This window comes from Phyllostomus hastatus, unplaced genomic scaffold (genome assembly GCF_019186645.2).
Source record: "Phyllostomus hastatus isolate PE091 unplaced genomic scaffold, TTU_PhHast_1.1 phas_scaffold_46, whole genome shotgun sequence".
Taxonomy (NCBI): domain Eukaryota; kingdom Metazoa; phylum Chordata; class Mammalia; order Chiroptera; family Phyllostomidae; genus Phyllostomus; species Phyllostomus hastatus.
The window spans coordinates 5,461,861-5,483,481 of NW_025334032.1; the positions used below are offsets into that span (position 1 = coordinate 5,461,861).

At 37.9% G+C, this 21,621-nt stretch overlaps 1 protein-coding gene across 1 annotated transcript in view; it reads left to right on the forward strand.

The window, feature by feature from the left end:
* Positions 1-5,201: 5,201 nt before the first annotated feature.
* The window catches only part of TM9SF2 (transmembrane 9 superfamily member 2), an 83,220-nt gene continuing 66,800 nt past the window's right edge, over positions 5,202-21,621 (forward strand). The window contains exon 1 of the mRNA XM_045821668.1: positions 5,202-5,556. Within this exon, the coding sequence (XP_045677624.1) occupies positions 5,386-5,556 (171 nt within the window). The 5' untranslated portion in view covers positions 5,202-5,385. The remainder of the gene's footprint in view (positions 5,557-21,621) is intronic.

Consider the following 21,621-nt stretch of genomic DNA (forward strand, 5'->3'; position numbering starts at 1 on the left):
TGTGGCAGTGGGAGAATTCCCAGCCTCACAGGAGAGTTCATTGGAGAGACCCACAGGGTCCTAGAAAATACACAAACCTACCCATTTGGGAATAAGCACCAGAAGAGCCCAATTTGCTTATGGGTTGCAGAGGAAGTGACTAAAAGCCATCCGAGAGCCCAGCAAGTGGCATTGCTCCCTTTGACCCCTGCCCACATACAGTGACACAATGCAGCAACGTGGGTTGCCCTGTCCTGGAGAATACCTAAGGCTCTGTCCCTTACTATGTAACAGGTAAAGCCAGACAAAGAAATATGGCCCAAATGAAAGAAAAGATCAAAACTCCAGAAAAAATACAACCAAGCAATGAAGAACTAGCCAAGCTATCAGATACAGAGTTCAAAACACTGGTAATCAGAATTGGTTGAATATGGTCTCAAAATAGAGGAAAAAGTGAACTCGATGAGAAGTAAAATAAAAAAAAATGCATAGGGAACCAACAGTGATTGAAATGAAACTGGGACTCAAATCAACAGTTTGCAACAGAACGAAGAAATAAACATTCAACCAGAACAGAATGAAGAAACAAGAATTCAAAACAATGAGGAGAGGTTTAGGAGCCTCCAGGACAACTTTAAACATTCCAACATCCAAATCATAGGGGTACCAGAAGGAGAGGAAGAAGAGCAAGAAATTGAAAACTTACTTGAAAACATAATGAAGGAGAACTACTCCAACCTGGCCAAGGAAATAGACTTCCAGGAAGTCCAGGAATCTCAGAGAGTCCCAAAGAAGTTGGACCCAAGGAAGTACACACCAAGGCACATCATAATTACATTACCCAAGATCAAAGATAAGGAGAGAATCTTAAAAGCAGCAAGAGAAAAGGAGACAGTTAACTACAAAGGAGTTCCCATAAGACTGTCAGCTGATTTCTCAAAAGAAATCTTACAGGCAAGATGGCTAGAAAGAAGTATTCAAAGTCTTGAAAGGCAAGGACCTACATCCAAGACTACTCTGTCCAGCAAAGCTATCATTTAGAATTGTAAGGCAGATAAACTGTTTCCCAGATAAAGTCATGTTCAAGGGGTTCATCAAGTCCTTATTATATGAAATGTTGAAGGGACTTATCTAAGAAAAAGAAGATAAAAAATATGAACAGTAAAGTAACAACAAACTCTCAACTATCAGCAACCAAACCTAAAACAAAAACAAAAACAAACTTAAGCAAACAACTAGTACAGGAACAGAATCACAGAAAAGGAGATCACATGGAGGATTATCAGTAGCGAGTGGGAGGGGAGAGTATGAGGGAAAAGGTACAGGGAATAAGAAGCTTAATTGGTAGGTAGAAAATAGGAGGAAATTAAGAATAGTATAGGAAATGGAGAAATCAAAGAACTTAGATGTACAGCCCATGGACATGAACTAAGTGGGAAGGGAATGCTGGTGGGAGGAGGTTGCAGGGCAGAGGGGAATAAAGGGGAGAGAAAAATGGGATAACTGTAATAGCATAATCAATAAAATATACTTTTTAAAAAAGGAATTTTAGGATGTTTGCCTTAGCCTAACTTCAACTAAGTAAGGTAATAGGAGGGCTTTAGGTTGGGGCCTGTTAGCTAGATACCCCTTGTATCCCATTGTTTCTTAGTTGCCTAGGAAGAATTTGTCTGCCATGTGTGTTTAGCTCTTCCTCAACTACCTGTAAATAGTCCATTCTTACTTCTGAAATCTAATATCCTATTCCCTTTCTTTTATTCTTATTCCAAAATATCGTGTATACCCAGGACTGCCTTATTGTCCTTGGTTTTTTCACACTTATGTGAATTCCCTATGCACATGTATTAAAATTTGATTTTCTCCTATTAATCTCTCTCTGCTAGAATAACTTAGAAAGTGGAAGAAACAATATTTTTTTTAGCATCCACAGTTGCTATAAATATTTGTGTACAAATTTTTGTCTGAAATAAGGTTTTATTTATCTGGGATTTAAATACCTTGGAGTGGAATTACTGGATCATATGGGAAATAGGTATGTTTACTTTGCAAGATATTGTTACATTATTTTCCAGAGTAGCAGTACTATTTTTCATTCACAACAGCAATATGTGAGAGTTCCAGATGCCCTGCATCCTTGTTAGTTTTTGATATTGTCAGAATATTTAATTTTTGCTATCAAAATAGATGCTCGTTGTTAATGTGTATGCTTTTTTAAGTTTTAATTTGCATTTTTCTACTGATTAATGTTGTTGAACATCTATACTTATTTGCTGTCCATATGTCCTCTTTGGTAAAGTGTCTGTACAAGCCTTTCACCATAATTTAATTGGGTTATTTTCTTAATATTGGGTTTTGAGAGTTCTTTTCATATTGAATCACCTATGTTAGCTAGGTGATTTACAGATATTTTCTCCCAGCCTGTAGGTTTTCTTTTCATTCTCTTAACGGTGTATATAGATTTAAAAAAAAAAACAAATGTGAACTCAGCATGTGCATGTTGTTTTGTTATATACATTTTTCACTTAACAATGTATTTTAAACATCTTTCCATGTTATTCTTCTCAACATAAATTATATTCCTGAAGTTTTACAGCTGAGTCAGAAGCATTAGTACCTTCAGAAAGGGGGCATCACAGTCTAGGGTGGGATGGAAGGAAAACTTCATTTCTTCCTCTAGGGAGGGATGGAAGGAAAACTTCATTTCTTCCTAGTTTGTAATTGGAACCCCTGCTCAGCCTTTATACTTGACGGCACCCAAAACGGAAGTACCTACAAGAAAAGGAGATTTTATTTTGTGCCCTAGGTGAGGTTCGGAGCGGCGCGCGGGAGGCTCCGCTCAGACCCCGTTGCCAGGTAACGAAGGGACTACACAGCGGGAGAGGCGTTTCCCTGGAGACGCCGGATCCGGAAGTACACAGTCCTTTCCGTCCCGCGGCCTAGCTCGTCCCTCGCTCCTCCCACCAGTCTGGCCGCGAGAGATGACGTGTCTGAACTCTGTAGGCCGAAGCCAAGAAGAGGATGCTGGGTAGGAGCTGGCTGGGTAGGCGGGCCAGCCTTGAGCATGCGCATCCACGCACTCCACGACCCGGAGTGTGTCAGGAGTCCAGAAACCATTTCTATTGAGTAATACTCCACTTGTCCGGGGTTTTGCTTTTGCTTAGATCGGAAGATTGAAGGGCTTGTGTGGTTTGGAGGCAAAAAGGTTGGGGAACCATTTGGACTCCCAGGCTGCTGCGGGCTCAACCTCAATGAGTAACCGAACGGCTGCGAGCAGTCGATCATTCCCCTTTCCTCTCTAGACGGAAGAGGTTAACTTGTCTGGAAAACCTGAGGTTTATTTCACTGCTAGAAGTCTACGATTCTAAATTCTGACCTGGACTTTCCGTGGTTTGGCGCTACCAGTCCTGTAGTGCTTTCCGGTTACTTGCCCCTCTTGTCTCCTTTAGGTGCCAGACACTGCTATAGATTCTGGGGATGTAGAGATGAGGGCCTTACTCCATGGAGTTTACATATACATGGGGAGTGAAAAAGTAAATTAACCACACTAACTGCAAATAGTGGTAGTGCGGTATACCATGCGTTAAGCAGAAGAGTGGTATCGAAAGGTATTAAAAACTTTAGCCACCGAAAACTTTTCTGAAAGAAAGGGTTTATTGAGAAATATACTAGCCAGATAAAGGACCAGGTCCTGGGGCATGCAGTCTAAACCAGGGCTAGGTGAAGAAGACAAACGTCTGCTGTTCCGGGATGCAAAGTGCTCTTTTATACAAACTTGGGGAAAAGAAAGATGTAAATTGGTTTGAAGGAATTTACATTAGCTGTAGATGAAGGGGCTGGGAGAAGGTGAAGTAGGGCTAGTTCTGGGACAGGTGATAAAGAAGTGTTTGCTCTTTGGATTAGTTGTGAACAACAGTCTGGAAGATGTATTGGAGCAGCACCTGGTGGTAGGGTATTCTCTGAATAAGTGTGGAAATCCCACCTGGAACTTAATTGAAAGTTTCTACATATATTCAGGAATATTATCAGTCTTGTTGGTTTCAGCTTCTTGTCTCTTCCTTCCACCCTCCAGCCTGCTGTAGTTTGATTTTGGGCATCTCAGAATTTTTCAAAGCTGGAGCTCTTAGTGTAAACTGCCTTTACAAGCAAGAATTTTACCTTTCATTGTTCTGATTACCCTACAATGTGAAACAATGGTTCTTAACCTTTTTTGCAGGGTATTAGATCCCTCTGAAAATTTAATGAATGTCATCAACTTTGGGTGTGTGTGTGCAAACATCCACAGTGAGTTAGATATGATTGCATGGGGCTGCATGCTTTTCTGAATTGTCCATTTATCAAACTATCCCATTCTTCAGTTCTGAGCTGGATCCATGGTGTCGATTCCTTGGTATATGGTGGTTAAGTTGATGCACTCTTCCGAAGTATTCATTGAACTATCTAGGCTCAGATTAATTGATTTAATGTCACGAAAAGCAAATTTATCCTTGAAAAATACTCAGAAAATGTACCACACACACGTACACACACATGCACATACAAACACGGACGACACATCACTTTAATAGGAAAAGTGACAGAAACGTAGGGATAATCAGCGGATTTCTGTTTCGCTAGGACTCCTTTCCAAACTAAGCTGTAGGGTGTGCCCATGTCTTTGCAAAGTGTCAACACTAGCTTCTTCTATTTGTCTACTCCCGTTTTTCCACCTCTTCAAGAGGTCTTGTGTGTTTTGTGCAATCACTGTCCTACGCAGGAATGCTTGGAAGCTGTCCATGCAGACACCTCTGTGTAGCTATTTGAGCGAGGACTTAGAGCTAGTTCCTCCCCATTTATTTTCTTGTCCTGCTGCTAAACAGATGTTTCCCGAACTTCTTCCTGCCACCAACTCGGCTTCCATCAGCAAGTACTCTCTGGAGCACCAGCTCTTTCATATAGGTTGGCATGCTGGGAACAGGGCGGTGAGAAAACTTCAAGATGTGTAAGGGAAATTGAGACAAAGCAACGAGCCTGGGGGTGCCAGGCAAGCGTGACCGCTCCACAGCGCCCCAAGGGAGCTCTAGATCGGAACTTAGAATAGGAACGTGAACGCCGAAACGTCTCTCCCAGAAACCCTCAAGCCAGCCAGCCGAAAACCTGGAGAGTGGATTTTCTCCATGCTCCCTCCGGGAAACTCTTCGCGGCGCTTGCGGCCGCTCTCACTGAGCATGTGCAGGCGGCGTTGCGCATGCTCTGTCCAAGTCCAGTTCGGTTTCTGTTGCGGGATCCGCTGTGTCTTCTAGCGCAACCGGAACTGTCCGACGCGGGGCCGGACTCAGCTTGGGCGACCTTGTTGTCTCTGAGCCTTCCCTTCCCTCATTCCCTTTTCTCCCCTTCGACTCGTCTGCCTTTTTTCCTGAAATAGCCATCATGAGCGGGAGGCTCTCGGCGTCGTCTCCACCTCGGTGGCCGGGGTTATTGCTCCTATCGCTACTCCTGCTGGGGGCAACGCCGGGCCCGCGTCTGTGCACGGCTTTCTATTTGCCCGGCCTGGCACCGGTCAACTTCTGCGAAGAAGAAAAAAAGAGTGACGAGTGCAAGGTGGGTGAGGCCTGGTGGACCTCCAGGTGCACTGTCGGAAGGGGAAACTTACCTCTTCAGAAGAGCTGGGGTTCGAGGGGAAGGGGGTGTAGCAGTGGGTGGGGTCAAATGTCTCCGGTTGCTTTGGTGCTTGTACTGGCTGTGGATATGAGGCTCTGGAATGGCCCCTGCAGGGGTTTAGATTCTGGAGGACTGTGGGCCTCAGGCTCTTCTCCCGTCTGGCGGACCAGGTTGCACCAGTTGTATTCGGTTTTCCTGGAACAAGGGCCATGTATGTATGGCGTTCCCCTGGAGTTGGATGCCTGCATGTCAGCAGCAAGCGTCCCATGAGTGAGAGTGTACGCTCACAGCCCTGTGTCACGCACTCCAAGCGAGTGGACAACCAGGTCTTCCAGTAACTTTTTGCTCCGTTGCTTCCTGTTTTATTGTACTTTACGAGAACTCTTCGTTGGTGATGAGAACTTGTTCTTTCTAGAACTTAGATATTTTAACTTCATGATTAGCAGCCGGTTCCTTAATTGTGGGATATAACACTTTGAACTGCGTAAACTGAATTAATAAAGACTTGCTGTAATGGTTGAAACAGGTAATTTCTATTTTTTAAGTATAAAAATTTTAATATACAAAGATATATACGATTCCATTATTTAGTTTCACTGAGATTGTTTTAAACATTCAAAGGAGCAGAGGACAGGAGAAACTGACGTTTTCTTCCTAGAGCAAGTCTTGAAAACATTCTCTTAAGACCATCACTGTCAAGGTTTTCAGTGTTACCGCTAGCAAAAGAGACATAAGTAAAAGTGAACGCCTTTTAGATCATTTGGCATAGAGCATAATGATATACATACATAATTATTCTAAATTGGTAAAACTTAACATTTGGACTTGAGGATCTCTTAGAACCCATTAATAAATTTAACGACCCAAATAATCATTTAGCAAACTTTTACAATCTGTAAAGTTTATTTACTAACTTTGATTTTTTTTAAAAGCTGGTGTTTATTTTTTTATTGCCAGCTTTAGTGTAGCTGTTAATATTGAGCTGATTTTAGGGAATTAAAGAAGGTATTAAGTTTTTCATAGCATTTTACAGTTTCTGTTTAAAAATTTGGGTGTCTGAAAATGTCTAAGTATCTTTAATTTTTACTCAAGTCAAGCATGTGAAACCGGAGCTCTCACACTTTGTAGTGCAAGAAGCTTTGACTCAGAGTTCTGACTGAAAGAATATAGTGCTAGGCAGAGCTAGTTTCCCAAGCACACTGGTTTTTCTACTAAATATTTTAGTAATCAGCCTTTAAAACCTAGTATGTGGTCTTTAAATTAAATTTAATAGCAATTGTGTACTGTAATCCTAGTGCCTCAGAGACAAAAAAATGTATCTCTGTCTTCTAGGAACCTCAAAGTAAAGGACATGTTTGAACAGATTATTGAAATCTGATGTTATTGAAGATGTATGTCTAAAGTGCTCTAAAACAGAAATGAAGAAACATTTGTGGATTGGAGTCTTAAGGGAAAGCTACAGGAAGAAATGACATTTGAGATGAACTTATGAAAATGATTATAAGTGAAATTTACAGGTGGTCTGCCAGTTAGATAATTTTTGTTTCCTCAACAGGTCCTTCTTTAAGTAGCTACTTTTTGGTTGACTTTTGGCTAATTTCAGAGTTCTTTGGATTCTTAAATTTCAAAAGTACAGAGATAAAACAGGCAAGGCACATTATTTTTCTGAAATGGTTGGATTTCATCTTTGATGCCAGTTGCTTTCACATCTTGGTCAATGGAAACAACTCTTTGATGAGAAGAAAGGTGTGCTTTTAGCAGTTTTTTCTCTCTACAATTTGACTAACTGGTACAGGGAATCTGAGGTGAACTTCAATATTTCTTCTCTTTGCCTCTCAAAGAATAAACAGTTTAAGCAGTAAACAGTTTAAAATTTCATTGCTTCAGTCAGTGTATTAACAATAATACACTGATCCATTCCATATTTGTTAAAAACAGCCTTGTTTACACTATTCAGAAAAGCTGAAGGGACGTATTTTAAAAACTAAAAATGGGAGTTGCGAAATGGGAATAATTATTTCCAGAAGATGCTGTTAGAGTAGGGAATCAAGAGTTGGATGAATTGGGTAAGTCATTGATAGTTTCCATCAGTTTTTCCATTTGTAACATGGAGATAATAATACATGATTCTTATATGCATTTCTCAGAGAAAAGTACAGTACTTAGTATCTTTGTGATCCTGTAACATATTCATAAGTATAGAGATGAAACAAGGATGTATATCTTCAGCATAAATGTAGTTTATGTAGTTTAGTCTTTGTATGTACCGTAAAGTTCATGTCCTGAACTTTAGCTCACCGTTGAAAGATAGTCAAAACAACCCTGAAGATTTGGTCATCTTTCCCTTTCAAAATGTTTTATGTTCAATTTCGCAGCAGAGAAACAGAAATTTAGTGAACGTGAAATTCTATTTATATTGTCTGACTTCTGATTTATGATCTTTATTAGCATTCATAAACACTTTGATTGTGTTCTGTGGCTTACTTTTTTTTTCTTTTAGCTTGCTAACATTACATGTACATACATTTGAATAGTGGACATTCTTAATAGTTTTTATTGACTATATAGTATTCCATTCTATTACTGTATTTTGGGTTGCTTAACCATTTCTTGCTTGTAGAGCATTTAGATTGCTCCCAGTTTTTCTCTATTATAAATAGCTTTGCTAGAGTGTATTAAGCAGGAATTACTTGCATATTCCTAGATATAAAATTACTAGGTCAAAGACAAGAAGCAATTTGATAGCTCTATTTAATCTTACCATGGTTATTTTAAGAAAGATAGTTTTGATTTACAATGCCATTAGCTAAATGATTCTGTGTCTCCACAATATTTTTAAATTTTTATTTTATCAATTTAATAGCTATGTGATGGTACCTAAAACGTTTTTTAAAGATTCTACTTTTTTTAAAGATTTTATTTATTTACTTTTAGAGAGGGGGGAAAGGAGGGAGAAAGAGATGGAGAGAAAGATCAATGTGAAAAACATTGATTGATTGTCTCTTATATGTGTCCTGACCAGGCCAAGCCTGCAACCCAGGTATGTGCCCTGACTGGGAATCCAGCTGGTGAACTTACACTTTGTGGAACGATGACCAGCCAACTGAGTCACACCCATCAGGGCCTAAAACACTTTTTAATGCTGCATTATTTTCATAGCTATTGAGGTTTCTCTGCCCTTTCATTGTTTTCTTTGATTGGGGTGGCCAAAAATCCATTCAGTTTTTTCTATAAAAGAGAAGACATTTTTCATTTTCACCAATAACTGTTGATTTGGATATTTTGAGTATGTCAGCTGTCTCCCACATGGTATAATGTTGGTTGTTCTTAATGTCTTGATTTGATCACTATCAACTTCAACTGGTCTACCTGACTGTGGAGTGAGAAATCTCCAGCAGGAAAATTCGCAAACCACTTTTGATACATTCATTCAGTCACAGCACCTTCTCCATACACTGCACAAATTTTTTTTATTGCATTTCAGTTGCATTTTTACTTTTATTTCTTGAAATAATATAGCATAATATGCCAAACATACTGCTTATTTTCTTCCATCTTCAGTATTAAAATGGCTACACAGAATTCACCGATTTTGATGTTTTTTAAAATACATACTGATATGACAGCTGTCACAATACACTATAACAAAATTGTTTCCAATGAAGTTACAGACAACGAAGTGCTACTAGAGCAATCTTAGGAAAAAAACAAATGAACATTTTGGCCAACCCAGTATTTGCCTTATTTTGTTAGTTTTTGAAATCAGAGCTATAAAGGATTGAACCATGGTATTACTTTCCTCTAGGATCCATTTTACTTTCTTAAAATTAGTGGACAATAAGTTGAATGCAATAGGTAGAATAAAGTGCTGATTAGACATGAATAGATCTTCACACGGTAAAATGTGCAGTTCCACTCTACTTTGTAAAAGTTTTGGCTATTTCATTCAGCTGCTACATGCTATTTATCTTTCAGTTGAGTCTTAAGTATGCCAAGTGACATTCTGATATCGAATAGCTGAAGATTAGTGAGCAGTTCACTGTTGCTGCTTTTAACTTTGAAGTAATTAATTGGCTTGTCAACATGAATTCATATCTAACAACTAAACTCTCCAAACATCTGCCACTCTTTTACTATTTGATGTACAGATCATATTCTTAGATGAAAGATTAATGTTTTCTTTCCTGTCTAGTAAGGCAAAAGGGCTAAATATACCTACTGATAGTTTTTAAAGGAAAAGCTTAAATGAATTAGTAACTTTTCGATTAAAAGAAGACTTAATCAGAAGCATACTTTTAAGAAAATCCTAACCCAAGTTTATGGTTTTTGATTTTTAGAGAGAAAAGAAGGGGGAGGGAGTGGCAGGGGTCAGGGTGAGCAGAAGAAAGAGGAACATCAATATGAGAGAGAAACTTTGACCTATTGCCTCTCATATGCACCCCAGCTGGGGATCACACCTACAACCTAGTTATGTGCCCTGACTGGGAATCGAACCTGCAACCTTTGGCATATGGGATGATGTTCCAACCAACTGAGCACCTGGCCAGGGCCAGAAGCATACTTTTAGTCTTCCTTTCTTGAAAGATTTTTTTTTTTTAGAAGCTTCTAGTAAATGATATGTCTGTTGTTTTGTGAGCAGTTGCCTATAAATATGGAATAAGTCAAATTTAAGAAAATAGTTCTAAATGTTGCTTTGAACTGACCCAAGTATGAATGTATTAATCTGACCTGTTTTAATTTGACCATAGAAGTCATTTGAAGATTTTGAAATATTTAAAGAAAATATAATTTATATTATTAATACAATAGACATATATTTAGTTATATAAAATAATTGACATTAATATAGCAATATAATATCAGTATAATTGTTATATTTATTGATATTTAGTTTCACATCTCATAGTTTTCTCTGGAATAATAGCATTGATTCTTAGCTTCTGGAAACTAATCATTGTGTAGGAGTTGCTGATACTGTTTCAAATATGAAATCTGGCATCGGAAAGAGTGGCTCTCACTATGATAAATTCACATTCCAGCAGTTCTCCTTCCTGTTGAAAAAAATACGTGGAGTTGAGTTAGAAAGTTTGCTTTCAGAAGTAAAAATTTTGAATAAAATTATTTTAAAACTTAATCTATTTAGTTTTCTTAATCTACTTAAATCTAATAGATTTAAAACTTAAATCTATTTTAATAGATCTGAGAGCTAGGACTGGGAATGCAGGCATGCTCACTATAGAAAAAATAATGTCCCGTTGCCTTCAGCTCTCTACAAAGAAAAGCCCCTCCAAAGGTATATACTTGAACATCTGAAACAAAACTGTAAATATGTGTTCCATATCCAATACCCAGACTCAAGTAAGTTATAAATACTGGTTCCTGCTGTCAGTCTTAGAGCCCAGTTCCTATTCTTCGCAATTTTCTATCAGTATCCTCTCAGTAATTGTGGTTCATTGTACCCACTTTAAGTATGTTCTACAAGATGATTCTCTGTTGCCATTAAAATTAACTAAGTATCCATGAAAGGCTTGGAGGAAATTTGTGATTTTTTTTCCTTGCTCTTGTTATTTCTCAACTTTCAGATCTATTTATTGCCCTTTGCTAATAATAATGATATCATTAATCCTCAGAACAACCCTGTGATTTTTAGATGGGGAAATTAAAGCTGGATAAAACATAATAACCCTCCCAATAATACATAGTTAGTAAGTAGTGAAGCCGAGGTACAAATCCAGGCATCTCTGAACCTGAAGTCCAAGCTCTTCCCCATGTTGAGTCCCTCCTGTATCTTCTATGCTGAGCACTCTCTACTTCTGCCCTACTCTGGATATCCCTGGCTGCTTTTAATCCTGGACTTCCACAATTAATACAGTCAACATAAAGTTTTTTACCTATGTAATCTTCAAGTAGTCAGATTTTATATTTATTCCTTTCTTTGATATAGTCTATAATTGAAATTCTTTTTTTTTTTCAGTGGAGTGGGGAGAAAAGACTTAGTATCTAGTAGATCAGCTTCCACAGGCATTGCTGGTGAGATAACGCAAAGCTCATGGACATCTATTTGTGTATTCCACCATTTTTATTGTCTGATTTAAGATTTCCCTTTTTCAGAATTTTTGCCCCTGTAAATACTTGTGGCTCAGGAGCCCCAGACCAGGGAGCTACTTAAGTGTTTGTGATATTCTGAAAAAAACCACCTGGAGGACTAGCAGATGTGGATATGCCTTTCATTACTCACATTATAGGGGAGTATATCAATGGTAGTGGGTCGGTGTGGAAGAGACTGTGTCTCCTCTAATGTGAGGCTCATTGCAGGGGTGCCCAACCTGTGGCCTGTGGGCCACATGCAACCCAGGATGGCTGTGACTGTGGCCCAACACAAAATCGTAAATTTACTTAAAACATTATGAGGTATTTTTGTGATTACGTGTTGCAATGTATTTAACATTTGGGTCAAGGCAATTCTTTTTCCAGTGAGGTGCAGAGATTCCAAAAGGTTGGATACCCCTGTAAAGAGTCCTAGACAAAGGGCACATATCCTATGTATGTCGCTAAACTACATTATCTCCGTGTGTATGTGCAGAAAGAAAAGGTCAAGAAGCAATCATAGGACAAAAAGCTGCTCCCAAAAGGAGATAAGAAGGGAGTTACACTCCATTCCCCCCAAAATACACAATTCCTTCTGGCCAGCCCTCAGTCATGGAAGGAAGAAGGGTCCTGTCCATTGACCCCACACTCCACCCCAACATTGCTCTTCCACCTCACATTCTTTGCATTAATTCTGGTTGAGGACCTGAGTGGTGAGCATGCTGGCACTTCACATCTGTATACCACAGATACAGTGAAGGCTACATCTTCAGACTAAAAGTGGAAAGCTGAAGTCAAAGAGACTTAGGAGGAAGGAATTACACCGATAGTCTGTAGCAGTCAGTACCATAATATTCTTGCACAGGGTTGCTGGCATCCACCCTATGAGTTGCACACTTTCATTTGTAGTCCTGTTTCTGTGTTCAATACATATGGGTATGGACTGTCATACTTCTACTGTAATGCTGACAGCCACCCCACACCATCCCTAACTGTATATGTGAGCTATGGCTTGGTGCAGTTAGTCTGCTCTCTCATGATGTAAAACACCTTCTTGTGCATCCGTTTGAAGACAGGGCAGAAGCCTTCCAGCCTTGCAGCCAGTCCAATGTGTCTGGTTCACAGGGTGAATCCACCATGGCAGGTTGGCAGAGGCCCCAGTCAGGAACTCTGTGCAGACCCAATAGTCCGAGTGGTGGTTCTCAGCAGTCAGTATTCTTGCCCATTGGGGGAAGGTGTTGTTTCCGCAGAATCCAATCAGACAACCCCCAAGAACTTGACAGAGAAAGAACTCAGGGGTTAATGAACACAGCTGATAGTAAACCAGTTTCTGAGTCTGTAAAAGTGTCAGATGAGAAGACTTTTGCTGGAATGAAATTTAGTAGTGACAGTCTGATAATCCTCTTTATCTGCAGTTTAAATGTCTCTGGTGATATCGTCAGGCGCTCAGGTAAATTCTGTATGGTGGAGACTGCATCAGTGTAGTTCTCAGTAACTCCAAATCAAAGGTTGAAGGAAAAAAAAAAAGAAACACTAGTGTGAAAGAAAACTGGAGAAATTCAGGATCCAGTCTACTTTATAGGTGAGGAATAAAATTTTACAGACAATTCACTGAATTAGAGTCTACTTTCCATAACTGTGTATATTTTATTGAGACATAATTTTTCCCCTAAAGTCACCCTCATTTTTATTAAAGAGCCACATCAAGACCAGTTCATTTACTGTATTAATTCCAGTTTCAGTTTGGCCTGATTATTTGCAAAAACACAGTAGGAATAGCAATTGATCATATAGGCTTTCTTAAATATACTTTGAGGGCATGTTTTAAAGAATTCCTAGATTGAGCTTTAATCATCCCCTTAGGGCAGGGAGGCCAAGCCACACAGTTGCCATCAGGCTTTTCCTGCAAGTACCTGCAGATTTGGGTGAGTTTCTCAAGTTCTTGAAGTCCCCAAAATACATTGAGGTTCTTCCCATGCCATCTTTCAGGAAAGTAACCTTCCCTCCTTACTTGGAAAGACTGCCTTGGATTACATGACCAAGCAAGGTACCAGACCTCCAAGGGGCTTTTATTGGCTTCAAAGTCTATCTTAATTCCTTACAGCTTTCTAATGACAACCAGAGTCCAGGCAACACTCCTTTGGCAATGTTATTCCAGACAAAGACTTAGTTGTTAAAATCACAATTGGAAACTGGCTTTATGTGTCCTGTTATGAGGAAATCAGATTCCTATTGGATTTATGCAAACAAACATATTGCTATGAAAAGAATAATACTCATTGAGAGCTTCCAAATTCCAGAGGGATCAGGTAGGGAGAAAAATATAAATGCTTTGATACCACATATGAAAGTATACTTTATCAAATTGCTTTAAGAAACAGAAAGTTTTCTTATGTCTGAAAAACAAATGATTAAAAATTAGCAATATTTTTTCAACAAAAGTTACAAAAACCACAATTATCTTCAGTTTATTATGTCCCATAATTTGTTTCCATAATCCTGATCATCTGCAAGCACCTCTATAAATCCAATCATTTCACAGAGCTCCAGCAATCTTTACTCAGTTCAAAGGTAAGATCCAAAATCCATTCTCAGAAATATGCAGTTGTCCAAAACAAGTCAGAGTCCTCTCCATGGACCCCTGCCAAGATATATTTTACAAATTCATTGGAACAAAATGATGACTTTTAATAAATGACAAAACCTAAAATGACATGGTTACAGAGGTGAATACAATGCAATTGACAAAGGAATTTGTTTTCATGCAGTATTTTAAGATGACTAAAATAACAAATGAAAGTATATCAGAACTTATATAATCTCTAGAACATCCACTTTAATAATAAAAATATGTGTGTACAAATAGGACATACTTACTATTTCTTTATTTGACAAAGCTTCCCATGTACTTTAAGCACATTAAATAGCCCTAATTAGTTCCAAAACTTCTCTTTTATAAAAGGAGAACAAAGCCACAAAGTATTCCAGGGACTCACTGGAATAACCTAAAATCGTTTTTGGATTAAAAGTCTCTTAAGATTTGAACGTTGGGAAGACTGTCAAACTTAACCAAAAGATTATAACATTAACTTTTTGTAAAACAACACATTTTTATGGTAATAACTTTAAAAGGCAGTGATAAACTTAAAACCGGGTTTCACATCAATTAATTTATCCAGACTACAGGATCTTTTTTAATTTAGTATTTACTTTCTTTATGCCAATAAAATATTGCACCCTAATTGTGCCATCAGGAAGAAGAAAACACACCACATGTAATACACAGACAAACATATCACATAAGGACTATACACATAAAGACTGAACACATAAAAACTATACACAAAATTTGACCTACTAATTTGGTTAGAGAAAGCATAAGATATTCTCATCTGCTTGTCTTTTTGCTTCTTCCCTCTACACAATCCTGCAATTTTCCTTTTCCTTTTTAGTTTGTCCTTTTAACCCATCCAGAAATCAGGACACCTACTTTTAATTCTACTTCCTTCAAAATATATTGCCATAATTTACATCTTTTATTACTAAAGCCATATATTTTCCCCTAACTTAAATGTAAGTAATTACCATTCTTTAGATTGACAAATTCATGAATACATTTCCTAAATTTTACCATTTACTAGACCCTCAGTAAAACAATTCTGATTATTCTAAAATTTGACCTAAGCCTCTCCTTTCCAAAACAGAAACAAAAACGAAATCTAGAGCTAAGGCAAATTTTCCAGAAGGTTGTAGGACTAACCCTAGAACCATATCTCCTTATTTTTCTCTAACTTAAGCTTACCCTCTAATTTCCTTACTTTTGCTTTAGCTGCTTCTTCCTTTTCCCCCACACAGGTCCTCTACAAGGCTTGTGGGAGCTTTGGGGCCATCCCCCCAACACTGGTGCACTATCCCAGGATTACCCCAGCTATTTCCAGGATTACCCCTTGGGCTCCCCCATTTGTCATGTTATCACATGCAGTATACTTGACAGGGGTATTTTCTGGAATATCCTGTTTGTGAGACCAGTTGTACAGGAGCCCCAAACTAGGAGCTGCTTAAGTGTTTGTGATGCTCTGAAAAAACCACCTGGAGGACTAGCAGATGTGGACATGCCATTTGTCACTCACATACAGGGGAATGCATCGAGGGCACTGGGTCCGTGAGAGAGGTCACACCTTCTCCAGTCTGAGGCTCATTATAAGGGGTCCCAGATAAAGGAGGCACATGTATGCAGGACTCTAAAACTACAGTACCTCAGTGTATAACTGCAGGAAGGAAAAGTTAAGAAGCCATCACAGGACAAGAAACTGCTTCCAAAAGGAGAGAAGGAAGGAGTTACAATTTATTCCCAAAATAATACACATTTCTTCTGGCCAGACCTCAGTTGGGGGAGGGACAACGGCCATGTCCATTGACCCCACAATAGTTGTTCAGTATTTAACAGTGGAAGCTTTTATAGTTTTGGGGGGGGGGTTTTGTGTTTTTTTTTGTGGCTCTACCTTGTTATCTCAAACTCTTTTGTCACTAGTCACTTGCTTTGATCTGTGTACAAAGTCAAATTTCTTCATAGATTTCTTTCTGCCTTGAAAACCAATTGTAGGTAAGGGATGGGGGAGATGTGATGGCAGTCAGGTAAGGTGTAATAAAAGCAGAAACAAAAGGAACAAAGAAATCAGAAAAAATGCAGTCCTGTGGCATGGACCATGTGTCAGAGTGTAGTTGTGACCATAGCTGGGATCACTTGTAAAGTGGACAGATTAGGACTAGAAATAAAATTGTACTTTTGGAAGGAAAAGGATTTAGAAGGGAGACCATAGAACTCTAAATTAAATTAAACTGTTTTTATTGAAAAGTTCTTACAGTGGATTTTAATCAGTCTGTCTAAGTCTCTCTTTAGAATTTACAGTCTTGATTTAGGATTTATCTGTAACTTTCTTAAAATGTTTAACATTGCAAGAACTTTTTGTGCTTATAATCACTCAATTTGGGACATTTTGAAAACGGTATTGTTCTCTAAGTAGCACATAATGCTCTTTCATGTTATGTCAGTGATAGTTTGGAGTTGGCCCTCTCTAGTTAAGGTAGATTTCCAGAAGGAGATGCACTCAATGAACTTTTAGATGAATAATAACGAAATTTAGAGAAGAAAGTGACCTTAAGGTTAATCAGATACTGTCTCTTATAGCACATTGCTATTTTAATGATAAGAATTCATTAAATCACATTTAATGAATTAAATCTCATTGAGATTCAGTGTATGCCCCAACACTATATAAATGGCTTTGCCACTTTTTATTTTACTTACATGAATGTATGTCTTATTTCCCCATCTGGGTTATAAATTCTTTGAAGGCAAGTATTGATGTATTTTATATCATATTACAATGTCTAGTACAGCATATTGTGGGTATGAAATAAATGTGTTGATTGAGTGAATTTCTTCTGGTTTTTCAGGATTTGTTAATGTTCTTCAGTTTTCATATATACTGCAAATTCTACAATTTTCCCTTATTTAATGCTTTTTTTAAAAATCCTCACCTGAAGTTATGTTTTTATTGATTTTAGAAAGAGAGGAAGAGAAAGAGAGGGAAACATCAATGTGAGAAATATCCATCTATTGCCTCCTGTATGCGCCCCAACTGGGAGTTGAACCTGCAAACTTTTTTGAGGTACGGGATGATGCTCCAACCAACTGAGCCACCCGGCCAGAGAGCTATTTAATACTTCTTTTGAAGTCATCTTCCCTGCTTCTTTTTTTATTGACTGATTGATTTGAAAGAGCAAGTGAAACATTGATTGGTTGTTCCCCTTATTTGTGCATTCATTGGTTGATTCTTGTGTGTGCCCTGACCAGGGATCAAACCTGCAACCTTGGCATATCAGGACAATGCTCTAACCCAGCTACACACACCTTGGTGTATCGGAATGATGCTATAAACAACTGAGCTACACAGCCAGGGCATCTTTCCTGATTCTTGAACATTTTTCCATACTATATTTTATTCTTTTGTGTTTATTTCTTACAGCTTTGAGTTGGCTTCCATTGCTTGATAATAAGACTGAAAGTCTGCTCTCACCTTTAAAGCCTTTTCTTTTTCCAACTCTTGTTACAATTTTCAAAATTCAAGAAAGTTGAAAGAATAATATAATGATCATCTATATATTCATCTAGACTCCTAGGGCCAACAGTTGTTTATGTTTTTCCCTACTTGTTTTATCTGTGTGTATATTTATATTTTTTAGGGGTGAATTTCATGATGTACTTTGCCCTTCATCAAAAACACATAAACTCATTAGCACCTCATTTTCTTTCTCCTTTCTGTCAATTTTTTTAATCCTTACCTATGGATAGGTTTATTGATTTTAGAGAGAGAAGGAGAGAGAGAAAGAGAGAGAGAGAAACATCTGTGTGAGAAACATCAGAAACGTCAATAGGTTGCCCCCCATATGCACCCCCACCGGAGATAAAACCTGCAACCTCTTAGTGTACAGGACGATGCTCCAATCAACTGAACCACCCACCCAGGTCATTTCAATTTTTGACATTTGTTCTACTGCCATAGTATGAGGATTCACATTCTTATAATACTTTTGAAATGTTCTTGTTTCACTGTAAGGATCAATATTTAAAATAGAGTATTATAAATGTAGCATATTTACAGACGTAATTCAATCTGTTTTATGTTAAAAGTATTCTTTTAAACTATGTTCCTTAGCATGTTTTAAGTGAAATTATAATTCTTAAATTTTCAGATTTTTACAATGTAAAAAAGGAAGAATGAACAAAAGTGCTACAAAAATAGCCAAGATGAACTGAATATCAAAGGTGTGTTTTGAGTAGTTCCCTAAACAACAGAAAAAGGTCCATAATTTAGTGGTTATATTTATGGTAGAGTAACTTTCCTGTAAAAGTAAGTGTGGAAGTGTCAGAATTCTGAGACAAGAAGGAAGAAAAGTAGAGGACTGAGGGCAGCAGACATTAAAAGTGATGGTAGCAACAGCTGGGTTTATTTTTTTTTTGAGGCAGCAGTCCAGTTTTTTAACTTATTTGTCTTAAAGTAGAGCAAGCAATCCCTAGTTCAAAACATTATTATGAGACTTGTGCTTGATGATTATCTTCCCCTTTCCTAGACTTATAGCAAAGAAGATGAATAGCCATAAATGATAGATTAAAAAGCATACTGTCCTAGTGTCCTTTAAAGGAAGGAGAAGAGAGGGGGCCTCTTACAGAAACCCTCAAGGCTATCCTTATACTAATAAGTATTCAAATTCAGGGATGTCTAATTTTTCTAAAGTAATAGGTAATAATAGCTACACTTATCTAGTCATTTAAATTATACTGATTGTGTAGCAACTGTGGCCAGCTTCTGTGTTGTTTGCTATTTTAGTATTAACTTATTCTCTCATCACATTAAAAAATTATTACTTGTTTAGGAGCTCATATTTATTAAGAATAGACCTAGGATTTGAGATGAACCCAACTGTCTGACATAATGCTGCCTTCAAAGTGCAGCTGTGTTCTCCATGTGCTGTATGTTAAAATTAATTTTGTTTATAGGTGAAAGTTTTGTGAGAATTTTTTTTTTTATTTTGCTTTTTGGAAAAATTTGTGGACAGCCCTTGATGGCTTGTAGACATCCTTATAAATCACAAAGCAAGGCTAAAACATGTGCTTGTTAGGTGACCTTAACACCTTTGTTTTAGGAGTTGAATTTGAAACTACTTTACCAGATAAGGAAAAGTTGATAGATAAGGTAAATTTAATGGGGATTTAAAACTAGATAAAATGCCAAGAAGATGGCTAAAAACTAATAATGTTCAAATAGGAAAATAGGGAGGGAAAGGGGTATAGGGGCCTTTGGGCTATAAACTAAAATGGAGTTAGTGTAGTAATCTGTTAAAATGATAGTAAATTACATAAACAAAAGCCTAGCATGGTTTCTGTGACAGAAATTTTCCTGGTATACAGAAGTTATTCAGGGACTTGCAGTAGATAGATGTAGAGGGAACTGGTGAATTTGATTTCTAAGGTTTTGATAAAATTGTTGTTTTGTTTTTTGGTTTTTTTTTTCAAGTTAAGTTGGAATATACAGTGGTTTGGGTTGGCTTACATGCAGAGTGGAGTACTGAATAAATCCATGGGGAAAACAGACTTCCAGGACAGGTTTGGATATTAAATATAGCCTAATTTGGATGTTAAATTTAATAGAGAATGAAAGCAAAATGTTTCATAATATTAAGCTCCTATGTGTAATGCATGGTAAAGCCAAGGGAATATATTTCCAGAAATTCCCCTAAAGTTACATAAGAGCACAATCGATAAGTTAGTGTGGTCATGGACAGGTTAACAAAGTATATTTAAAGAAAAACAACAACTATATTTTTGAGATGATGAGCTCTAAGGTATTGCTTATATTGGATTGACCAAAAAATTTGTTCAAATTTAGAGTAAGACTTTTGTGTGTGTGAAATTTTTGAAAGATTTTATTTATTTATCTTTAGAGAGAAAGAAAGGGAGAGAAACATCAATGTATGGTTGCCTCTCACGCACTCCCTACTAGGGATCTGGCCCCAACCCAGGCATATGCCCTGACTGGGAATCGAACCTGTGACCCTTTGGTTTGCAGGCTGGCACTCAATCCACTGAGCCAAACCAGCTAGGTAGAGTAAAATACTTTTTTTTTAAGTATATTTTATTTATTATGCTATTAAAGTTGTCCCGATTTTTCTCCCTTTGCCTACCTCTGCCTGGTACCTCCCTTCCCTCCGGCAGTGCCCCCCCCCCCCCGCCCTTAGTTCATATTCATGGGTTGTGCATGTAAGTTCTTTGGCTTCTCCATTTCCTATGCTGTTCTTAACATTACCCTGTCTATTTTGTTCCTACCAATTATGCTTCTTACTCCCTGCACCATTTTGACCTTTCTTCCCCTTCCCCCTCCCAGATGATACCCCTCCAATTGATCTCCATATGATTCTGTGCCTGTTCTGGTGGTTTCCTTCATTTTTGTTTGTTTGTTTTTTAGATTCAGTCGTTGATAGTTGTGAATTTGTTGCCTTTTTAATGTTCATGGTTTTGATCTTCTTTTTCTTAGATAAGTCCTTTTAACATTTCCTGTGATAATGGCTTGGTGATGATGAGCACCTTTAGCTTTACCTTGTCTGGGAAGCACTTTATTTGCCCTTCCATTCTAAATGATAGCTTTGCTGGATAGAGCAATCTTGGATGTAGGCCCTTGCCTTTCATAATATTTAAATTATGATGTTCCTTGGTGTGTTCCTCTTTGGGTCCAACTTGTTTGCGACTCTCTGTGCTTCCTGGACTTGTATGTTTATTTCGTTCACCAAATTAGGGAAGTTTTCTTTCATTATCTTTTCAAATAAGTTTTCAATTTCTTGCTGTTCCTCTTGTCCTTCTTGAACCCCATGATTCAGATGTTGGCACATTTGGAGATGTCCCTGAGGTTCCTAAGCCTATCCTCGTTTTTTTGATTTCTTATTCCTTTCTGTTCTGTTTGAATATTTATGTCTTCCTTATGTTTCAAATTGTTGGTTTGAATCCAGGCTTCCTTCCCTTCCCTGTTGGTTCTGTGTGGATTTTTATTTATTTCACTAAATGTAACCTTCATTTCTTCCTTTATTATTATTATTATTTTTTTGCCATACTCAATGAATTCTCTGAACATCCTAACCACCAGTGTTTTTAACTGTACATCTGATAGGTTGGCTATCTCTGTTTCGCATAGTTGTTTTTCTGGGGTTTTGTTCTATTCTTTCAATTGGGCCATATTTCTTTGTCTCCTCAACTTAGCAGCTGCCCTGTGTTTGTTTCAGTGTGTTAGAGCTGGTTTTATTCCCTGTCTTAGTGGTGTGGCCTACGGTAGAAAAGGCACCTGTAAATTTCGTGGGGTGGAGCCT